The sequence below is a fragment of the Telmatherina bonti genome (assembly GCF_933228915.1).
Source record: "Telmatherina bonti genome assembly, chromosome: 5".
NCBI classification, from domain to species: Eukaryota; Metazoa; Chordata; class Actinopteri; order Atheriniformes; family Telmatherinidae; genus Telmatherina; species Telmatherina bonti.
Window position 1 is genome coordinate 9686467 of NC_136623.1, and position 18438 is coordinate 9704904.

An 18438-nucleotide genomic window follows, 5' to 3' on the forward strand; every position below is an offset into this window, starting at 1 on the left:
AAAAGGTGGTTTGTGAATATTTTTAAGGAATAACTCCACTATTTATCACCATATTCATGTGTTTTAAGTGATATTCCCTCCTCCTGATCAGTCCGCTGCCAGTCTGTGAAACTAAAAGACTCCCTGTTTTGTCATCTTGTCAAGTTTTATGCTTCACTCATCATTTTTGCTCCATAATTGATCAGGATGGGCATCTGCTGTGTGCCGAACCTTAGGTTTCAAAGCACTGGAAACCAGTGAGTGATATTTTGTCAGTGTAATTGTAGATCTATGCAGCCAGGAAGCTTAAGTTCACTGTGACAGAGTCTATAATGTAAACTTACATCATAAAAGGTGCCGTGACATTTGAAATGAACGGCATTGTCCTGCAGATGGTTTAAGAACCTTAATTCCACTTGTGAACGTGAAAAAAGGCCCAGATTAATGGGCTTTTAGAACTGGACCTGAACTGAAGCGACAAGATTCCCAAAACACAACAAAGATAATAATGACAAGGATCTGATCAGAAACCATGAAACAATGAGGAGTGTGTTCACTGGGACAGGTGATTAGATGGAAGGACACAGGTGGGGGATGAACAATGAGGAGCAGGCGGTAACACAATGACCTAGAGAGCAGAACGGGGTGAAATGAGGACACTGTGCAGTCGTTGGAGGAACTAAAATGAACAGAGGAAGCCAGAACTACTAGCTGCTGCTGCTGCTGGTGTTGCTGCATGCTGCAGTGACGATGATAATAATGCATCAGAGAAAAGCTGCAAATACTTTAGGTTTAATGGGACCTATGGGAGCAAACTGCTAGTGGTGTGTTGATCACAAACAAGCTGGCTATAAAAGAAAATTCTGCCCAAAGTCTGTCCTCCAGGGCAGACTTTTAACCTTGTTCTAACTCACCTGGCTTATATGAAATGGATCCACTAGCATATTTAGTTCTGCACAGTGTCTGATTAATTTGAGTCAGGTGTGTTGAAGCAGGGATACATAGAAGACCTGCAGGCTTGTAGTGCCCCGAGGACCAGAGCTGGACACCCCTGCTTTAGAGAGAACGAGTGCAGCTGGAGAGAGGAAAACCATCTCAAGATTTATCAATATGCACCGCTTCTTTAAAGACGCATTATGTAACTTTCTGATCTTAAAACTCCGTTCCAGACTTGTTTGATGACACAGTGACATCAATCATGTGTATTTCTAGAGACGCTGCTACCCAGCTGCGTCCCAAGGCTGAGAAACCGACACAATACAACTTTTACAGGAATTCAAAAACATAAACACATCTCCCCGATTCTGGCATCTCTGCTCTGGCTTCCTGTTGGTTTTAGACTTGATTTTAATATTTTATTGGTTGTTTTTAAGGCATTGAATAGATTAAATACATTTCTGATCTCATCCAAATTCATACTCCGCTGCTCGCTCTGAGGTCAGAGGGTCAGCTCATGGTCCTGAAGACGACGCTTAAAACTCGGGTGGGGACGGGGTCTTTTCTGTGGCTGGACTGAAACTGTGGAATGCCCCCCCCCCCCCCCCCCCCCCCCCAACAAAACGGCCCTCACCTTGGAGTGTTTTAAGTCTGGTCTTAAGACTCACTTTTATTCTCTGTGTGGTCCTCTGTTTACTTTTATTTGTTTATTCTTTTTTTTTTCTTTTTTTCTTTTTTTCTTTAGTTATTTTAGTATTTCATTGCAATTAAATTATTTTTTGGTTTTTACCTGTTTATTGGGATTTATTTTCAGTTTATTACTTTGTATTTACTGATAATTTAGTACTGTTTTTGTTTTATTCTGTGCAGCACTTTGGAAACTGTTTACGTTCATTAAATGTGATATATAAATAAAGTGGATTGGATTTTACATCCAGAACGAGATGTGCTTCATGGTATACTAAGGAACTGGTTGTTTTTAAGATGCAACGTCGCTGATTCAGCAAAGAAACACAAGAAGATTAAAAGAGAGAAAGCGACAAAACGAGTCATCATCAGATGGTCTTCTGCTGGGTGGAGAGAGCTAACAGGTCAGGATGCAGGACGGATGCTGAGTTAGTTCTGCAGCGTGTCTTTCAGAAGATAAAATAAACTGAAATTAATATCAGAAGTGTTGCAGAAGCTGCATTTTCTTAGCAGATCATTACACTGATGGATGTGAGGTTTAAAGTTGCAACGCCGTTTAAAATCTGTGACATCTATACGCATTTTCAGAAGGCGAGAAGATCCATAAATACTCATGAAAAATGAAAAGAAGGCAGAGAGGTGCAAAGCCTGACTCCTCTTTCACCTCTTCACAGGAAATCAGAAAGTGAAGCAGGTGTGAATGTCAGACCGCTGCTTTGGGATATGAACAGATAATGGACGACACACACACGCACACACACGCCTTTATTTGACACGGTAAAGCTGAAGTTATCTAAACATCTTGCATCCAATGCAGACATGCCATGAATCCTGTTTCACAGTGTGTGTTGTCTCTTCCAAACAAGACTAATGGCAGAAATCCAAAAACACCAACAATAAACACAGACTGAAAAAATCTGAAATCTAATTACAATGCTTAATTTTTCATATCAGACTGACATGCATTGCCAGTTGCAGCTCATTTTAATGAATCCGCCTCATAAAGTCGTTAAAAAAGGTGATAAAATCGTTTCTTTTCAAACTGTGAAAATTCATCAAACAAGTAAAGAAAGTTGTGAAAAAAAACTTCATAGAGAATAATTTACAACCACAAGGAAATGAAATGAGTCACAGTGTTCTGTATATTGTTCAGAAATTATGGTGAAATACAGAGAGAATAGGAGACGAAGATATTTAATTAATCAACACAACGAAACTGCGATCAGCAGGATGTTCCGTCTTGTGAGTCACGATCTTCACTCTTTTTTCCATTCTTTATTAAATCTCTACACATCTGTTTTGTAATTAAATCAGTATCCTGATAAAAGAAATGAATAAAAATACATTCACCCACCACTTTACCAGGAATGCCTGTTTAACTGCTTAATTATCTAATCAGCCAATCACACAGCAGCAACACAACGCACTAGTCCTGTAGACATGGTGAAGATGACCTGATGACGCATCAGAATGAGGAAGAAAGAGGATTTAAGTGGCTTTGAACGGAGCCGAGTTGTTGCTCTGAGTGTTCACTGGGATTTCTACACACACAGTCATGTTAACAAAAACAGCCAATCAACCAGTCACGTTAGCAAATCAATCAATTTGGTCACACAGACATGGTCAAGATGACTTGCTGAAGTTCAAACTAAGCATCAGGAAATTTAACCATTTTACAGCCTGACCCATTAAAAGATGGTAAAAAAAAGTCAATTTTTTTTTAATATGAGGTTTTATTTGGCTTACAAAACGTTACAAATACATACATACACACACACACACACACACACACACACACACACACACACACACACCCACACACACACACACACAGATATATATATATATATATACATATATGGTTTTATGTATATATAATTATTATTATATATACATATTATTATAATTAAATTTTTTTGGTAGGATATATTTTGCATTTATTATCAAATTATTCTAGTATAATCTAGTATCTATTATGGGGCAGAAAACATGCATCAGATTGTGTTCAACAGGATTTGAACACCAGTTTTTACCATAAAGTGATGCAAAACGTCTCAGAAACTGAATGTTTTTAATATGTCATGTATGGCTCTGTGGGGTTAAGACACTTTGAACATGGGCTGGTTTTGGTCTGAGTATTTATTGGGATTTTCACACACAACCTCCTCTTGGGTTTATGGAAAGGTCTGAAAGAGAGCTAGTATAAAGCAAGCAGCAGTTTGTCTGGACCACAATGTCATGTTGATGTCAGAGGAGACTGGGCAGACTGGTTTGCGATTATATGAATCAGCACTGGTTCCAACCAAGACATGGAGAACATCATCTGTGAATACACAACACGTCCAGCCTGGAAGCAGATGGTCTCCAGCAGCAGAAGACCACAGCGGGTTCCCTCCTGTCAGTAAGAACAGGAAACTGAAGCTACAATTCACACAGACTCATAGACAATGGAAAAATATTGTCTGGTCTGATGAGTCTGCATTTCAGCTCCACATTCACATGGTAGGATCAGAATCTGCTGGAAACATCATGACAACATGGATCCATCCTGCCGTCAGGATCAACGCTTCAGGCTGCTGCTGGTGTGATGATGCGGGGGACATTTTCTTGCCACAATTTATGCCCTTTGATGCAACTGAGAATGGTTTAAAAACCCAAACAAATGCTAATAAATGCAAAATAAATGACTATGTTTACAAATAACTTGGCAAAGAACTTACGTTGGACCCACTGATGCACACTGACTAATGTGAAGTTTTACATTTTGCTGATTAGTCCTGTGTTTTTCTTTTCCTTGGCCAGGTCACCATTGGAAAAGAGGTTCTCAACTGGTTAGTCTCGCAAGTAAAATAAAAGTTAAATAAAACAGTAAGAAAAAAACTAGACAGACAAAAACATGAAACTCTTCCCTTTTTAAATTCCTTATCCTGATAGTAGTCTATACATTCTGTAATCATGAACAATAAGAAATATAGTTAGACCCCTCCGTTTACTGTAAATCTGTAAAAACTTTGACCAGTCCAAACGTTTGGACCCAATTGAAGTTCTTCATTTCTTATCTTTCGTAGCTTCTTCTCCCGGCTCCCCTCCTCCCCCTCCAGCAGCACATACCTGATAGCCACACCCTGCATATAAACAACGTGTTAGGATGAAAATACAAAGTAGTGAAGAAGAAACTCGGAAGACAAACATGGCTGATAAAATGCAGGAAAGATTTCCCGACCCGGCTCGGTTTATTTAATGCCACTGTAGAGCTTCAAAGCATTTGCACCGCTGTGCTGAACAAAGAAACTGTGCAGCGTTCTGTTGCAGGGACATGTGGACATCTGCAAAGCTTTTATGATAAGAAAATTACTTGAGTCCTCATTGAGAAATCAACTGGCCTCCAAACACACTGATGCAGAGATTTCAGGGGGATTTAAAATCTGAAGAAAGAAATTTGAGGCGCTGAGTTCTCTCTTCCTGAAATCAGCTTGTGCTTTTATGGATTTTAATTGTTTACTTTTCAGACCTTTGACACACTGATAAACTGGTAATAAAGGAGCAGATCAGACTGCCCTCCGACTCGTTAACCAGTCCAGTTTACGACCTCGGCTCATAAACGTGACTTCATCCAGTAAAACAAACTTCTTTAAAAAACAGTTTTGTTTTTTTTTTCATAATCAACCTGTTTACAAACAGGCTGTATTCCTGAGAGCAGCTTGGATCGGCAGATGTCGAGCGGCAAGTCCATCTCATCACTGAACCGGGTGAATTTAGACAATTACCTGATGTATTTCGTAGCGGAAATGAAAACCACCTGGGGTTATTTCCTGCTGTTCATCGCTCACATCACTACATGTTGATTGACAGCTGAACACAGGCTCCATTTCTCCAACGAAGCTTTAAAATTAGCAGCTGATGAATAGTAAATGTGTACCAGGATAGATTCCCCCAATGTAAAACATAACAATCTCATCCTGAGTAATCACTGCCGCATTCGGCGCTGGAAATGCATTGATTAGTCTTTAATGAAAGGTGCCGCGACACTGCTAGTTAGAGCTAACAACAAGCAGCCGCAGCGGAGACTTTCTTTTTACATTTTTTGATTACTGTCAAAGGATAATGGAAATTAGATCGGGGGGGGGGGAATCAAAACCCATCTATATGGTTAAATGTTCATCCATTCCTCGTCAGAGAGTTCATATCCATGCATTAGAAAGTGAGAGCATGTATAGGCCAACACATGCAGAAATACGCTAATAAACTCCCTTCAGTAATATGTTCTGAACAAATGATGTGCGTAAGTTAAACATAGTGTAATGATGGGCAACACAAGGTCAAGAAAAGGTATTTTAATCAAGCTGTAATGGGAGTGATTTCGGAGCAAACACACGCCGGAGCTGCAGTGTGAAATGAAAAGAGGCCAGAGGATTTCCAGACGTGAGACTGCCAGAGTGTCGACACATTAGGCGGTACCTTGTTAGCGCCTGATGCGAAGTGACTGACAGCTACAGCTCTGAATAACACCAGGAGATGCCCCAAACTCACCGCTGTAGTTTAGCTCTCGAGCTTACCCCCCTTCCTTTCCTATTTTCTTCACTTATCCCCTCCTGAGTTGCAGTTCTTCTCATATGGTTTGTGGAGGTTAAGAAGAAACAGTGACAGGTGGTGAAGAGGCAGATTCTCCAACAGATGTGCTCTCATTTGCATAAAGTTATAATTAAATGGAAGACTTACATAAACATAACTACAGTAAATTCCACCCTACTGGAGTCCTTTCTTTACTATGTTGCATCTATTTACCCAACTTCACCTCATATCTAGGTTGTGGCCACTGCTCTGACCCAAAACTTCTTGAAAGGTTCAGGTTCTTGAAATCGCTCCGACATTATCATTCAGTACGGTTACATGGTGTTTTTTAATTCAGAATTAATAAGTCGGAATTAAATAATTCGGAATTAACTTACTCTCCTACAGGTTTACATGAAGATAATAATTCCAAATGAAGGTTTACATGAAACATGTCCTGACTTAATTCCTCTTTAGAGCGGCGGGTTGGGAAGGGTTCTGATTGGACAGAGGGTGCACGTGATGTATGACATATACCGGAAGCAGGGAGCCGGAAATACCGGCTCCCCGCTTCTCGTCTTTTCAGTCGTAACTTTTAAAACTACATAAGTACCAGTTTCACCACTATTTTTATTATAAATGTGAAGTAGCAGCTCAACACAAGCATACTACTTCACTTTCTGCAGCAACTGAGAAGGAGAAGAAAGATAGACCACCGAACACGGGAGGCCAAACAACGCGCGTCATCGGGACAGGACAAGGTAACGAGCATGCTCAGAACGACCAGAATTAACTCAAAGCGGAATGAAGGTTTACATGACAGAGGAATTAAATAGTTCGGAAATAAAAAGAGAATAAACCAGCCACTTACGTCAGAATTAAATTTAATTCCCAATAAAAATTAGCGTTAGGAATGAAGTGTTTACATGGTCGTTTCTTATCAGTTTAAAGCAGAATTAACTTTTATTCGGAATTAAACAGGAATTAAAACTCCCATGTAAACGCACAGATTCTCTCTTCAGACTAAATTTTGTGCAATCTATTCTCCTCTTCCATTTGATTCCCAGAGGGTCTCCTCAGACATCCCTTCCACCATCAGTGTCTACACTCTTTATTCTTTTCCCTGCCTTCATCAATGCTTTTCCCTCCCATCAGAGTCTAATCCCATGAATTCCTTCGAAACGGGGGACGAGGGCCTTAGTGGGTCAATTTTAATCCTGACTATAAAGCATGAGGTGGGGAACGTTGGCCCTCACCCTAAAAGTTTTTGATGTCTCCCTGTTTCAACAGACCAGATCTAAACGAATGAATCACTGTGCAGATCCAAGTTGTTGGATCCATGTGGTTTGAATCAGGTGTGCTGGACCAGGGATACATGGGAAACCTGCAGGATTCTGGTCCTGGTTCCCCCCTTGCTCTAAAGTGCGAGATACCAAATTCAAATCTGGTCTAAAAGTAACCTTCCAACTTTTAAAATACATTGTCGCCCTGCAGAAACTGGAAGCTGAGAAACCACAGTTCCCAACTTTTTCTTCCAGCCCGGAGTGTCATGTGACACCTATAGCTCCATTACATTTTGTTTCTGCTAAATAAAAGCGATAGTTGTAAGTTTGGACAAACAGTAATTCCAATTTGCAGGTGTTTCCACTGAACGTTCTTTAGCGCATAAGCCGCAATACTTGTCAAATGCGAGGTAGCCACAAAACGTCATTTTGAGGTTTTCTACTTGCTGCAGAGAATTTGCTACTTTTTTTTTTTTTTTTTTTTTTTTTTTTTTAAGCTTTTCTTCCTCATTTTCTTTTGTAAAATTTGTTGTTGTTTGTTCCACACCGCGTTGGGGGACAGATACAAAATTAAAAAAGTGTTTCCATTACACTTTTGTGATATATTTCTATATCATAACATCTGAAAAAAAAAACACCTTATGAGAGTGTGTAAATATTTTAGTGATATGTGAGACTTTATTTTTAAATGTAGGTGTTTCCATTAGTGTTTTTTATTGTAATATTTAGTTTTTGCGCTTTTATTTGGTTTATGGCACTGTGTCACATACTAGCAACTGGATATCAACACAGTAACCGTTTAGGGTTAACTGTATTTCCATTAGTTTTTTTGGGTTTTTTTTTATTTTTTTTTTACATTTTTGACAAACTTTGTGTTTGTGTTTTGTGTGCATGTTTTGTTGGCATTTTCACTGAATGACGTTTATCATAAAAACACTTATTTTCATAAAATCTCTTCCTGTGAGACTCCACGTTTTGAAACCTTTTTCCATCATTTCCATTTCTAATTGTAAAAATCTCTGCATTTTAATGTTGTTTGTTATCAAGGATTGCAGTTATATTTTTGTCTTTATTTATTTATGTCAAGATCTTTGTCTCCTTGTCTGTCCATACATACCACACCATTTTTACCTAAAATGAACTGGTCACATGACCCCCCACGCCCTGTCCAGTGACATGTACAAGGAAAATGTTTTAACATTACACTTTTGCAACTTTTTTTTATAGCAACACACTTGAAAACCCTCCTCATGAAGGTGTGAAAATGTTTTAGTAATATTTGAGAGGTTTTTCTCAAACATAAGTGTTTCTTTTACCAGTTTTTTTTTTTTTTTTTTTTTTTTTTGCAATATTTAAGTTTGGTGCAGCTGTAGGGGTGACTGAAACGCAGCTACTGCGGCTGAGCAGATGTCCAAGTGGACATTATCAAAGGACGCCAAAAGGAAAGAGAGAAAGGGACAGAGGAACTGATTCCACTGGACTAGACACCAAACTGACTTTCACTGACTGGAGAGCACTCAGAGAAGAGACAGGTTGTGAGATGGATGCTGAATTAGTCACAGTCAAAATGTAAAAATTTTCCAAAAATTCAACATTTTTCTTTTACGCACCTTCCTACAGAAGAGTTAAAATAAATATTGTTAGGTTTATATTTTATAATATTCATGGTTTGGGGTAGAAAATTACACATCACAGACTGCAGGGTTAAATTCTCATTAGTTGCAGAGACAGTGACGTAACACATCAACATCCAAAACATGCAGATAAACATGCAGATAAAAATGCACACTGCTTTTTTCTGAGGTGTATTTAAACATGTGAGATTGAGATTCTGAATGTTGTGTTTTCAAAAGCAATCAGGAGTTGTGATGAATTTATTTTGGTTCCAGATTAACTGGCCAACTATCTAGCAAATTACTGTTGTAAGCTCATTTTGTTCCCCATTCATCCACTGTTTTTACCAGCTCATATTCAACGCAGATGAGGGGCTTAAGTCTACAATGTGGACAAATCACCAGTCCATTGCAGCCTATTTTGTTTTTTGTTTTGTCAATAATTTCATATTGTAGAATTTAATTTATTAAAAAAAATAATAATAACAGACTAGTCCATATGTGTTGAATGTTAGCAAACAGAAGGAATACTCAGTTTAGGAATATTATGATACTATGATCTACATGAAATGTGTGGCATTAAATGTGAATAACCTTCGGGACACATATTCAGAAGAAAGATAAAACATTAATTTGCAACAAGTGTCTATAATTCAGTAAAATTTAATGTGTCTGGTCTTTCAGGTCAAAGTTTTCTTATAAAGTTTAGCATTTCTTTCCTTGCAGCACATTTTATATTTGTGCCGCAAAAACAAAAACACTGAATAAAAAAAAGGGCTTTTGAATGCTACTTGCTCTAAAAAGTAACACTGTGAGAAAACTACACATCTACATAACTACACAAGTGAGAGAAATCTTCTAGCTTCATGTGACAAAGTACCCAAAGTCACGACCTGCCAGCTTCTTGATGCAGTCAGCACCTTCATCCAAAGAATGAATACTTGTTCTACATTTCCATGCATTACTCATCCTTTCTCAGCTTTTTATGAACTTTTACAATCCTCATTATACAACTTTTCCACACTAAATCACAGTTTTTTTTATGTTAACTTGTGAGCCGAACTCTTTTTTTTTTTAATAAAATAAAAAAAATTCCTGCATGTTATCCAGAATGATTGATACCTGATGATGTGGAGGAGCATTTGCGGATTATTTTCGGCATGCATCTCAGGCAGTCGCACTCTTTCACTCTTGTTCAGAGGAAAACTTGCTCACCTGTGAGTTGAACCTCAGCTGGCAAACGCTGCAGGAGACGTGCTTCCTCTTGGCTGTGGGAGGCAGGCCCAGGGTGTGATGGAGGACGGCTTTCTGCACCGGGTCCATCTGGAGGATGGAGGGGGGACACAGACCTCTGCATCGGCCTGACTCCACCATCGCTTGCTGGGTCGTGAAGAGGAAACAGTGTGAGGACTTCTGTAAGGCCAGACATCAATCTTTGAAAATAAGATGTTGAAATCGCCTCACAATGGGAGACGATCTCAAACCTTTTGAGCCTTGTTGGTGTTGGAGACCCCCCCCTGATGACACATTAATGTATTTTGTATGATTTATCATATGGGTCATCCTGCGGTCATAATTTAAATGTAAAGGTTGAAATCTTCATAAATAAGGAGAATAAAGTTGTTTTTGGCGGATTTGGTAAACAGCCGTGATGAAGAAGCCACGTGTCATTACTCAGATTTTTAATAAAGCACCTGCTGGCTTTGTTTCTGGACAATCAATGGTTAAAAAAAAAAAGAAAAAAAAAAAGAAAAACACCTAAATATGAGGCTTGATTAATATGAGAAATTTCATAAATAAGGAGGGTAAAGTGGGTTTTGGTGGATTCAGTTGACCATTGTAACTAACTGCCCAAAATCTGCTTCTCTCACTGAGATGTGATCAAATTCAGTTTTTCAATATGGCATCAGATATTTATGAATTACAATAAATACATTAATCCCACAGATTAATCTTTTTTTTTATTTGTATGCTTTATTGCCTAATCCAGGTCATGGTCGTATGGAAACTGTAGCCTATTCCAGAAATAAGCAGGTGGGGAGCAAGAAGAGTAGATCCCAGAGAGGTCGTCACTCGATTGCAGGACCAACAACAGAAACACAAACAACTGCTCACATTCACTCCTAGAGAGGACTTAGAGTGAGTAGTTAACCTAACATCCATGCCTTTAGGTGCTGGGAGGAAGCAGATCTGTTTCTCAATTGGGGGTACTTCAAGGCATTCCAGGGGGTACATGACATTTTTTGAAAACATATCTTACATCTTTTTGTTTTCTTCTAAACATCCTTTAATAAAAATATAAATATAATATTGTATAAATATTAAATGTCTCTCAATAAATGTAAGTGTACATTTATAAACTGAATTTACATTTAGATTTACACCATTTCATTCGTCCCAAAATCCCATCCGTCCCAATTATATCCGTCAGTCACTGTCGCCTTGACAACGCAAACAATGGAGTCCTGGTCGAAGCGTAGTAGACATGTGCAAAACAATGCCATTGCTTTTCATGATTAAAGTTTAATAAAATAAACACAAATGACAAAGTGCTGTAGTATATGCTTTTTCTTAACCAAAAATAATTTGCAGTGAATTTTATAAGGGGTACTGTGTTGCAAAAAGGTTGCGAACCGAAGGAGGTTGCGAAGGAGGACAGGTGAGCTCCACACAGAAAGGCCACCGTTCGAACTCCCCATCCCCGTTTCAAACCAGTGACCTTCTTGTAGGAAAGATGCGATGCTAACCACCAAACAATGTTAATTTTGACAGCATTAATATAAACAATTCCCAAATTGATTTGACAAACAAAGGCCATATATTTCTTTGAATAACAATCTAGTGACCTGCAAATAAATCCAGGTCGGCAAAGGCTGATTTAATACATAACAAGTCTGGCATAAGAGAATGAAAACTCTGATCATGCAAGATGAAGCAATCGTGAATTATAGACACTAAAGAATGTCTGAGATTTCTGCAGGTTTTTATCACTTTACTGCTGCAATGATGCAGATTTCCTCGCTGCAAAACAACCAAAAGGATTATTTCAATCTACAAACGAAGCTCACCGTGGATTTTACAGCACTTTTCATGTCACGGTGAAACGGCTCAGACATGAGGCAAGATCTTAGCTCGACCCGAGATGAGCAAACACATCGCTACAAATGCTCAAAGATGTGACTTAAAAAGCCTGGTCTTAGTGTCTGACTCAACACAAGGATGAGTGAGGAGCTGCAGCCAATGAGAAGATGCGATATGGCGTGAAGCGGTGTGACAGGAGGGGAGGGAATTAAATATGAGGCGGTCCTGCTGAGGAAACACTCAGCTACATGTTGGTAAGATCACCTCCCTGTGTCGGGTTTTTAGCTGGTTTCATCATGACAAGAAACCCGACCAGCTGTCTTCATGGACCAGGTGATCCGACCAGACAGACAAACTCATCACAACACCAGCAGGTTGTGTAACGTGAACATAACGTCCCAGCGAGACAAAGAGAATCTACAAATCAAGTTTGCTGTGATCACTTTGATCAGGATAACGGCTGCCAGTCACACACACATGAAGAAATGCAACATCAAAGCACATTTTCCCAACAATAATTGTTCTGAGACCAGCGAGACCTGCCGCAGACGAGACTGGAGATAAAACGATCGGCTTTGATTCTTGCGGCGACCTGGTGTCACAGCACACAGAAACACAAGCCAGCGTTACGGTAATGATAAGCCTTTGATGCAACTGCATTTGACGGTCGCTCCTCAGGCAACATATCAGCTGTTTTAGATTTCCCAGTCAGAGTTTTATCTTTATATTAGTTAGACTGCTAGTTTTTACAAGATAAATCACAGGAAAATGTGACAAAGGTTTCAAATATGTGGAAATTTCCTTAAAAATTTGCAATCACATCACATATTTATGCATTTTTTTTCTTTTACAGCACTTTTTATGTAAATAAACACATTTTAAAAGTTCTTTATCTCACTTTTAAAGACACACAGCAGAATTGTTGCCATTTTCCCATCAGTGCCACCTATCGACGGCTAACTCAGCATCCATCCTGCGTCCTACCTGACCTGTTAGCTCTCTCCAGCCAGCAGAAGATGATCCTATGATGACTTTCTCTTTTAATCTTCTTCAGTTTCTTTGTTGAATCAGTGACGTTGCGTCTTAAAAACCAGCCAGTTCCTTATGATACCATGCAGCAAAATGTGGAGTTTTAGGATCAGAAAGTTATGTAATGCATCTTTAAGACACCAGTGGAGTATTGATTGTTAGGGTTTTTTTTCTTTTAAAGACAATTGTGTATTTATCACATGTCCATTGGAAAATACAATGTGATATTTCATGAGCTATAAACTTCCATCATTATTCTGTAAAACCTCTGAATCAATGTTCATCTTTTTTACTTCTGCTAAAGCGTTTCCTTGGAAACCAGCAGCCGGACCTGCCGGCTCTTCCACCAACAACATGAGCTGACGTCGAGTTGCAAAGTCACTTCCACCGATGCATCTGTTTGCATGACGACGCAGCTCTTATCAGGCTAAATTTCATTCAACTCTGTGACTGATGGAGCAGAGGAAAAGCAGGATCTGTTCACTGTGGAGCAGAACTGGATGGATTTATTGGAAGATAAACCAGCATTTTTTTTTTTTTTTTTTTTTTTTTTGTCCTTGATTAGTTTTGATTAAATAAGACAAATGATGCAAATAAAGCAACACATGTCACATGTTTTAGTCCTGAATATTTCTTGCAGGACATTCGGAAGTTTTACATCTTTTGCTTGTTGGGAGATATTTTTCCTCCACAAAAGCAAGTTGTGTTCATTTATCTTGCAGGAACCGCTGGCAGCGGTGTGCGGCGAGGACAATATGTAGCACCTCGGGTCCTGTACCCCCCCCCCCTATATCTCACGCTTTCACAGCTCAGCTCATTAATCTAACAGTGCGCTACAAAACCAGAATGAAACTGTTTCATTTTGAAGGAGGCTTCTGGTACACAGGTGATTTCAAGCTGTTACGACACAGGTGATGACTGCCAGTGGGGTGGAGCCATTGTTTACTTTACAAAAGAAAAAGAATTGTCCACATTAATGCAAAAAAAAGTCCTCCTGTAGCTCAGCAAGTGCACATATAAACTTCAAAGTGACCTTGAAATCGCGTTGTTTTGCATTTTGCTTGGTGTGAGTCCAACATGTTGTGGTGAAGATTTGGAAAATGAATAAACACATCTGCGTCTGTGAAAAAGTCTCAATGGGGAATCGTCTCTCGGATGGGGAAAATGAAGAGCTGGCACAGCGTGGGAGGATTAATCCATCTTGACAACCGTCCCACACACCGTGGACACAATGCGGATGCTCTTCGGCTGCAATGGAGCATCACTTTGGACCGCAAAAGCGTTGTTTTTTTGTGCATGAAGAAGAAAAAGATATTCAAATATTCAACAGTGTGGCATTTAGCAAGAAGAACCAGGCAGCTGGATTTCGCTTTCTGCCAACTAGGTGAAATTTGAGGTTATTTTGGGTCCGACTAAAAAAAGAAAAAAATCTGATTTTTCTCTTTCAAGCAGCTGCTAATGATAAAACAGTAAAAAAAAAAAAAAAACGTTCTCAGAGACTGACATAAAGCGAAGCTGGTGCTGCAGCCTGGAAGCAGCAAGCTGCCTGAAAGATGGTCTTTGTGTTGGAACTGAGTGAATTAAAAGCAACTGTGCAGGCAGGCGATGGGGTCGGCTGATCTCTGGAGGTGGTTATCTCACCGAGGGCAACGAGAGGCCAGGAGAAAGAAAATTCCAGCGAGAGGAGTGACGGAGGAAGGGGGGATTGCAGACGTAGTCCTGACAGATATCTCACTCTGGGGACAGATACCAACATTCCTCCTGGAAACAGGATGACCTGCTTTACTCTGGCAAGATGGTGCAGCAAAGTGGTGCAGAGAAGATTTCATTTAACGCAGGATCAGAGCGAAGTGTTGAGGTTTAGCCTGATGTGACTCGGAGCTCGGAGGATCAGATAGAGAAATGCCAACACACACACGGCCATGCTGCATGTTGCACCACGTGGTCTGCCTTTCAGGAACAGCGTTTCTTGCGTCATTTAACGCCGGAACGTAACTTGCAGAATTACGCCTGAGGTGGTGTGTAACCGTGGTTACAAAACATCAAGTTCCAGATCCCTGATTTAATTCAACATGATTGTTTTGGTGTTCAGTTCAGGAAATCAGGTGATATTTAGCTGAAAGTCACTCATTTAAAACAGGAAAAATAGCCACAAACATGGGTTGTATATTTGATAGATAGATAGATAGATAGATAGATAGATAGATAGATAGATAGATAGATAGATAGATAGATAGATAGATATTTTTTCTCTTTCTTTCTATTTTTCCTGAGAAGTAAAAGGAGTTTTAAAGGTATTTCTTAAAAACAATTTTATAAATGAATTATTTTAATGTGATTAATATAATTTACGTACCATCAGTTTTCATTAATTGCTCATCTTATTTATTTGCTTGTTTTTTTAATCCATTAATTTTAAATGTTATTTATTTGATGATTTACATGAATTATTACTATTCTTTCATTGTTTCACAGATCTTGTTCTACAAAAAAATAATATAGATTGATTTAACGCTGTTAGCATCACACGCTACATGCTAGCTTAAAGCTTGTCACAGAAGAACTTTATTTTCATTCTTATCCAAGAAAAATTTCATTTTGGTTTGTTTATTTCATTCTTCAAACGAAGCTTTGTCCACAACAGGACGAGGACGGCGTTTGTGTCTTCATGTGCAAAGTTCATGTCATAAAGAGGTCATGTACGTCGTGTTCTCACTGCCTTCATCAGATGTTCATCAACACCATCCGTTCAGTTTTATAGAACCTTTGGCATCATGTTCACATGAACATGAACCACAATCACCTTGAATATACGACCAATCCTGCGTGTGTTTTCATTCACCCCCATGAGACCAAAGTTCACCTCGGCTGTGTGTTGACATCAAGCTTCTTTTCAATCCAATCCACTTTATTTATAAAGCACATTTTAAAAACAGAATGTCAACAAAGTGCTGCACGAAGTTAAATATCACAATATAAAAATAAAACAAAACATTAATGTCGTTGAAAAAATAAAAACAGGTAAAACAATTAAAAATAAATAAATACCCAATAAAATAATTAAATGGAACAATTAAACAAATAAAAGACACAGAGGACCACACAACTCACACAGTGTTAAAAGCCCAAGAATATATAAAAACACACATATATAAAAACACTGGTGGCGGTATCGGAGGATAAACGTTACATTCACAGCACAGTACACAGAAAATATTCTTGAAGCCATTAAAACACAATCTGGACATTTTATTTTCCATTTTATATACTGTAATTATATTTTTCATTTTCAGATGGTTCTGCTTTTCTCTGTAATTTATGCAAAAAGGCGTTTTCTTGGTTTTGTAATCAAAATCTTGCAACAATTTTCCTCCAAGACCAAAGAAATGGTTGCAATTAAGCTGTCTCGGAGCAGAGAAGTCTGTAAATCCTTCACTCTGCGTCTGTTCTCAGACAATCCAACGCATTGTTGCTGTTTTCAGAGATGTCTGACCCACCGTGAAGATCACGAGTGAGGGATGTCGCTGTGTTTGCACAACTGCAGTCAGATTATCACCAGCAGATCATCTCTGATCAGTGATTGATTTCTCAAAATGCAAAATGAAGACCGATGCTCAGGCTCGCAGCTGATTCACCGGTAATGCATGAAAACTACACATGCTTTATTCATGATAACTGGTGAGTTAGAGCCGACGATGCAAATGCAAAAGCTTTAAAAAGTATTCCAAGTCCTCAAATCTGCTCCCTGCAATCAGCAGCTCGTCTGCAGCTGCACAGCACTCCAGAAATTAACATAATTGATGCCCACAAAGCAAGAAAAAGCTATAAGAAGACAGCAAAGCATTTCCAGGTAGACATTTCTTCACTTCACAGTGTAATTAAATGGAATTCATCAAGAACTGCTGAGGTCAAACCGAGGTCTGCAAAACTTTCAGAGTGTTTGTGTGATTGCTCTGAAGGCTAATCAGAACCACGGAATGAGCGCGTACCAGAGGTGTCCAGCTCCGGTCCTCGAGGGCCAGAATCCTGCAGGTTTTCTATGTATCCCTGCTCAGACACACCTGATTCAAATTAATTAGTAGTAGAGCTTAATCAGTTGTGCACATCATTGGCTGTTTGATCCATTTAGTGGAAGCTAGAGCTGTGTTGGAACAGGAATACATGGGAAACCTGCAGGACAGCGGCCCTCGAGGACCGACTTTGGACAACCCTGGCGTAGACCTTCCTGGTTTATGTTCTGGTTACTGCGTCAGAAAAACAGGTCCTGCTGTCAGGAGGAATTATTATGAAAGAAGTCTTTTGGCAAATCTTTGGAGAAGCAAAAGGCTGGCGAACTTCAGCGCATCTACACCTGCTAAGCTCTGGCTTGGCTCGATCGTGCAGCCTGTGGCACGGGAAACATTTTACTGGGAAAGCAAAGAATGCATTCAATTAAAAACCATTAAGCTCAGGAAGAAAACAACACATGTCTGCAAACAGTTAAGGGTGAAAGGAAGATGTCTTCTCCCTCACATGGAAGGAAAAATCCCCAACACGTGAAGAACTCGGACCTGATCACCACTAGACTGATGCTGGCAGTGGGGACAGGCAGGGTAAGCAGCGGCTAGCCAAGGCAGAAAGAAAGGAATGGAACCATTCCATCGCAACGATGTGTGTTCACACATCCGTTCATCCTTTTAAAATCATTTACATAAAAAGGCCGATCGTTACGCCGCCTTTTAACCGTACGGCACTCTGCCAGTGGTCTACGAAGGAGTTCCGAACATTTACAGAGTTTTAGTACCAGCTGGTTGATGTTCTCGTCGGAAGGATGACCCTGCTAGAGAGGCCTAAACAGTTTTCACGTCTTTCTTTTGAGGAAAAATGTCAACATACCTACTGGTTGTCATGACATCCGAAGATAAATGGTCTGGAGACTGCTACTGAATCATCGAGTTAGTTTTCAGTGTTTAAATGGGGTCTTTGTTGTGTTATTTAAAGCAGGCATTTACCTGCCTACCTAATCCGAGAGCTCACAGCACGCCTGTTACAGACCTGCCTGCTGTCTGGCTGTAGAATTACTGAACCTGTTCCTGTCGGCTGTAGAATTACCGAACCTGTTCCTGTCTGGCTGTAGAATTACTGAACTTGTTCCTGTCTGGCTGTAGAATTACTGAACCTGTTCCTGTCCGGCTGTAGAATTACTGAACCTGTTCCTGTCTGGCTGTAGAATTACTGAACCTGTTCCTGTCTGGCTGTAGGATTACTGAACCTGTTCCTGTCTGGCTGTAGAATTACTG

The 18438-nt window shown here is 39.5% G+C and overlaps 1 protein-coding gene across 1 annotated transcript in view; it reads right to left on the minus strand.

The window, feature by feature from the left end:
- The window catches only part of znf385d (zinc finger protein 385D), a 126342-nt gene that overhangs the window by 50241 nt on the left and 57663 nt on the right, over positions 1-18438 (minus strand). Inside the window, exon 3 of the mRNA XM_079240813.1 lies at positions 10265-10372. Coding sequence (XP_079096939.1) covers positions 10265-10372 — 108 coding nt within the window. The remainder of the gene's footprint in view (positions 1-10264; positions 10373-18438) is intronic.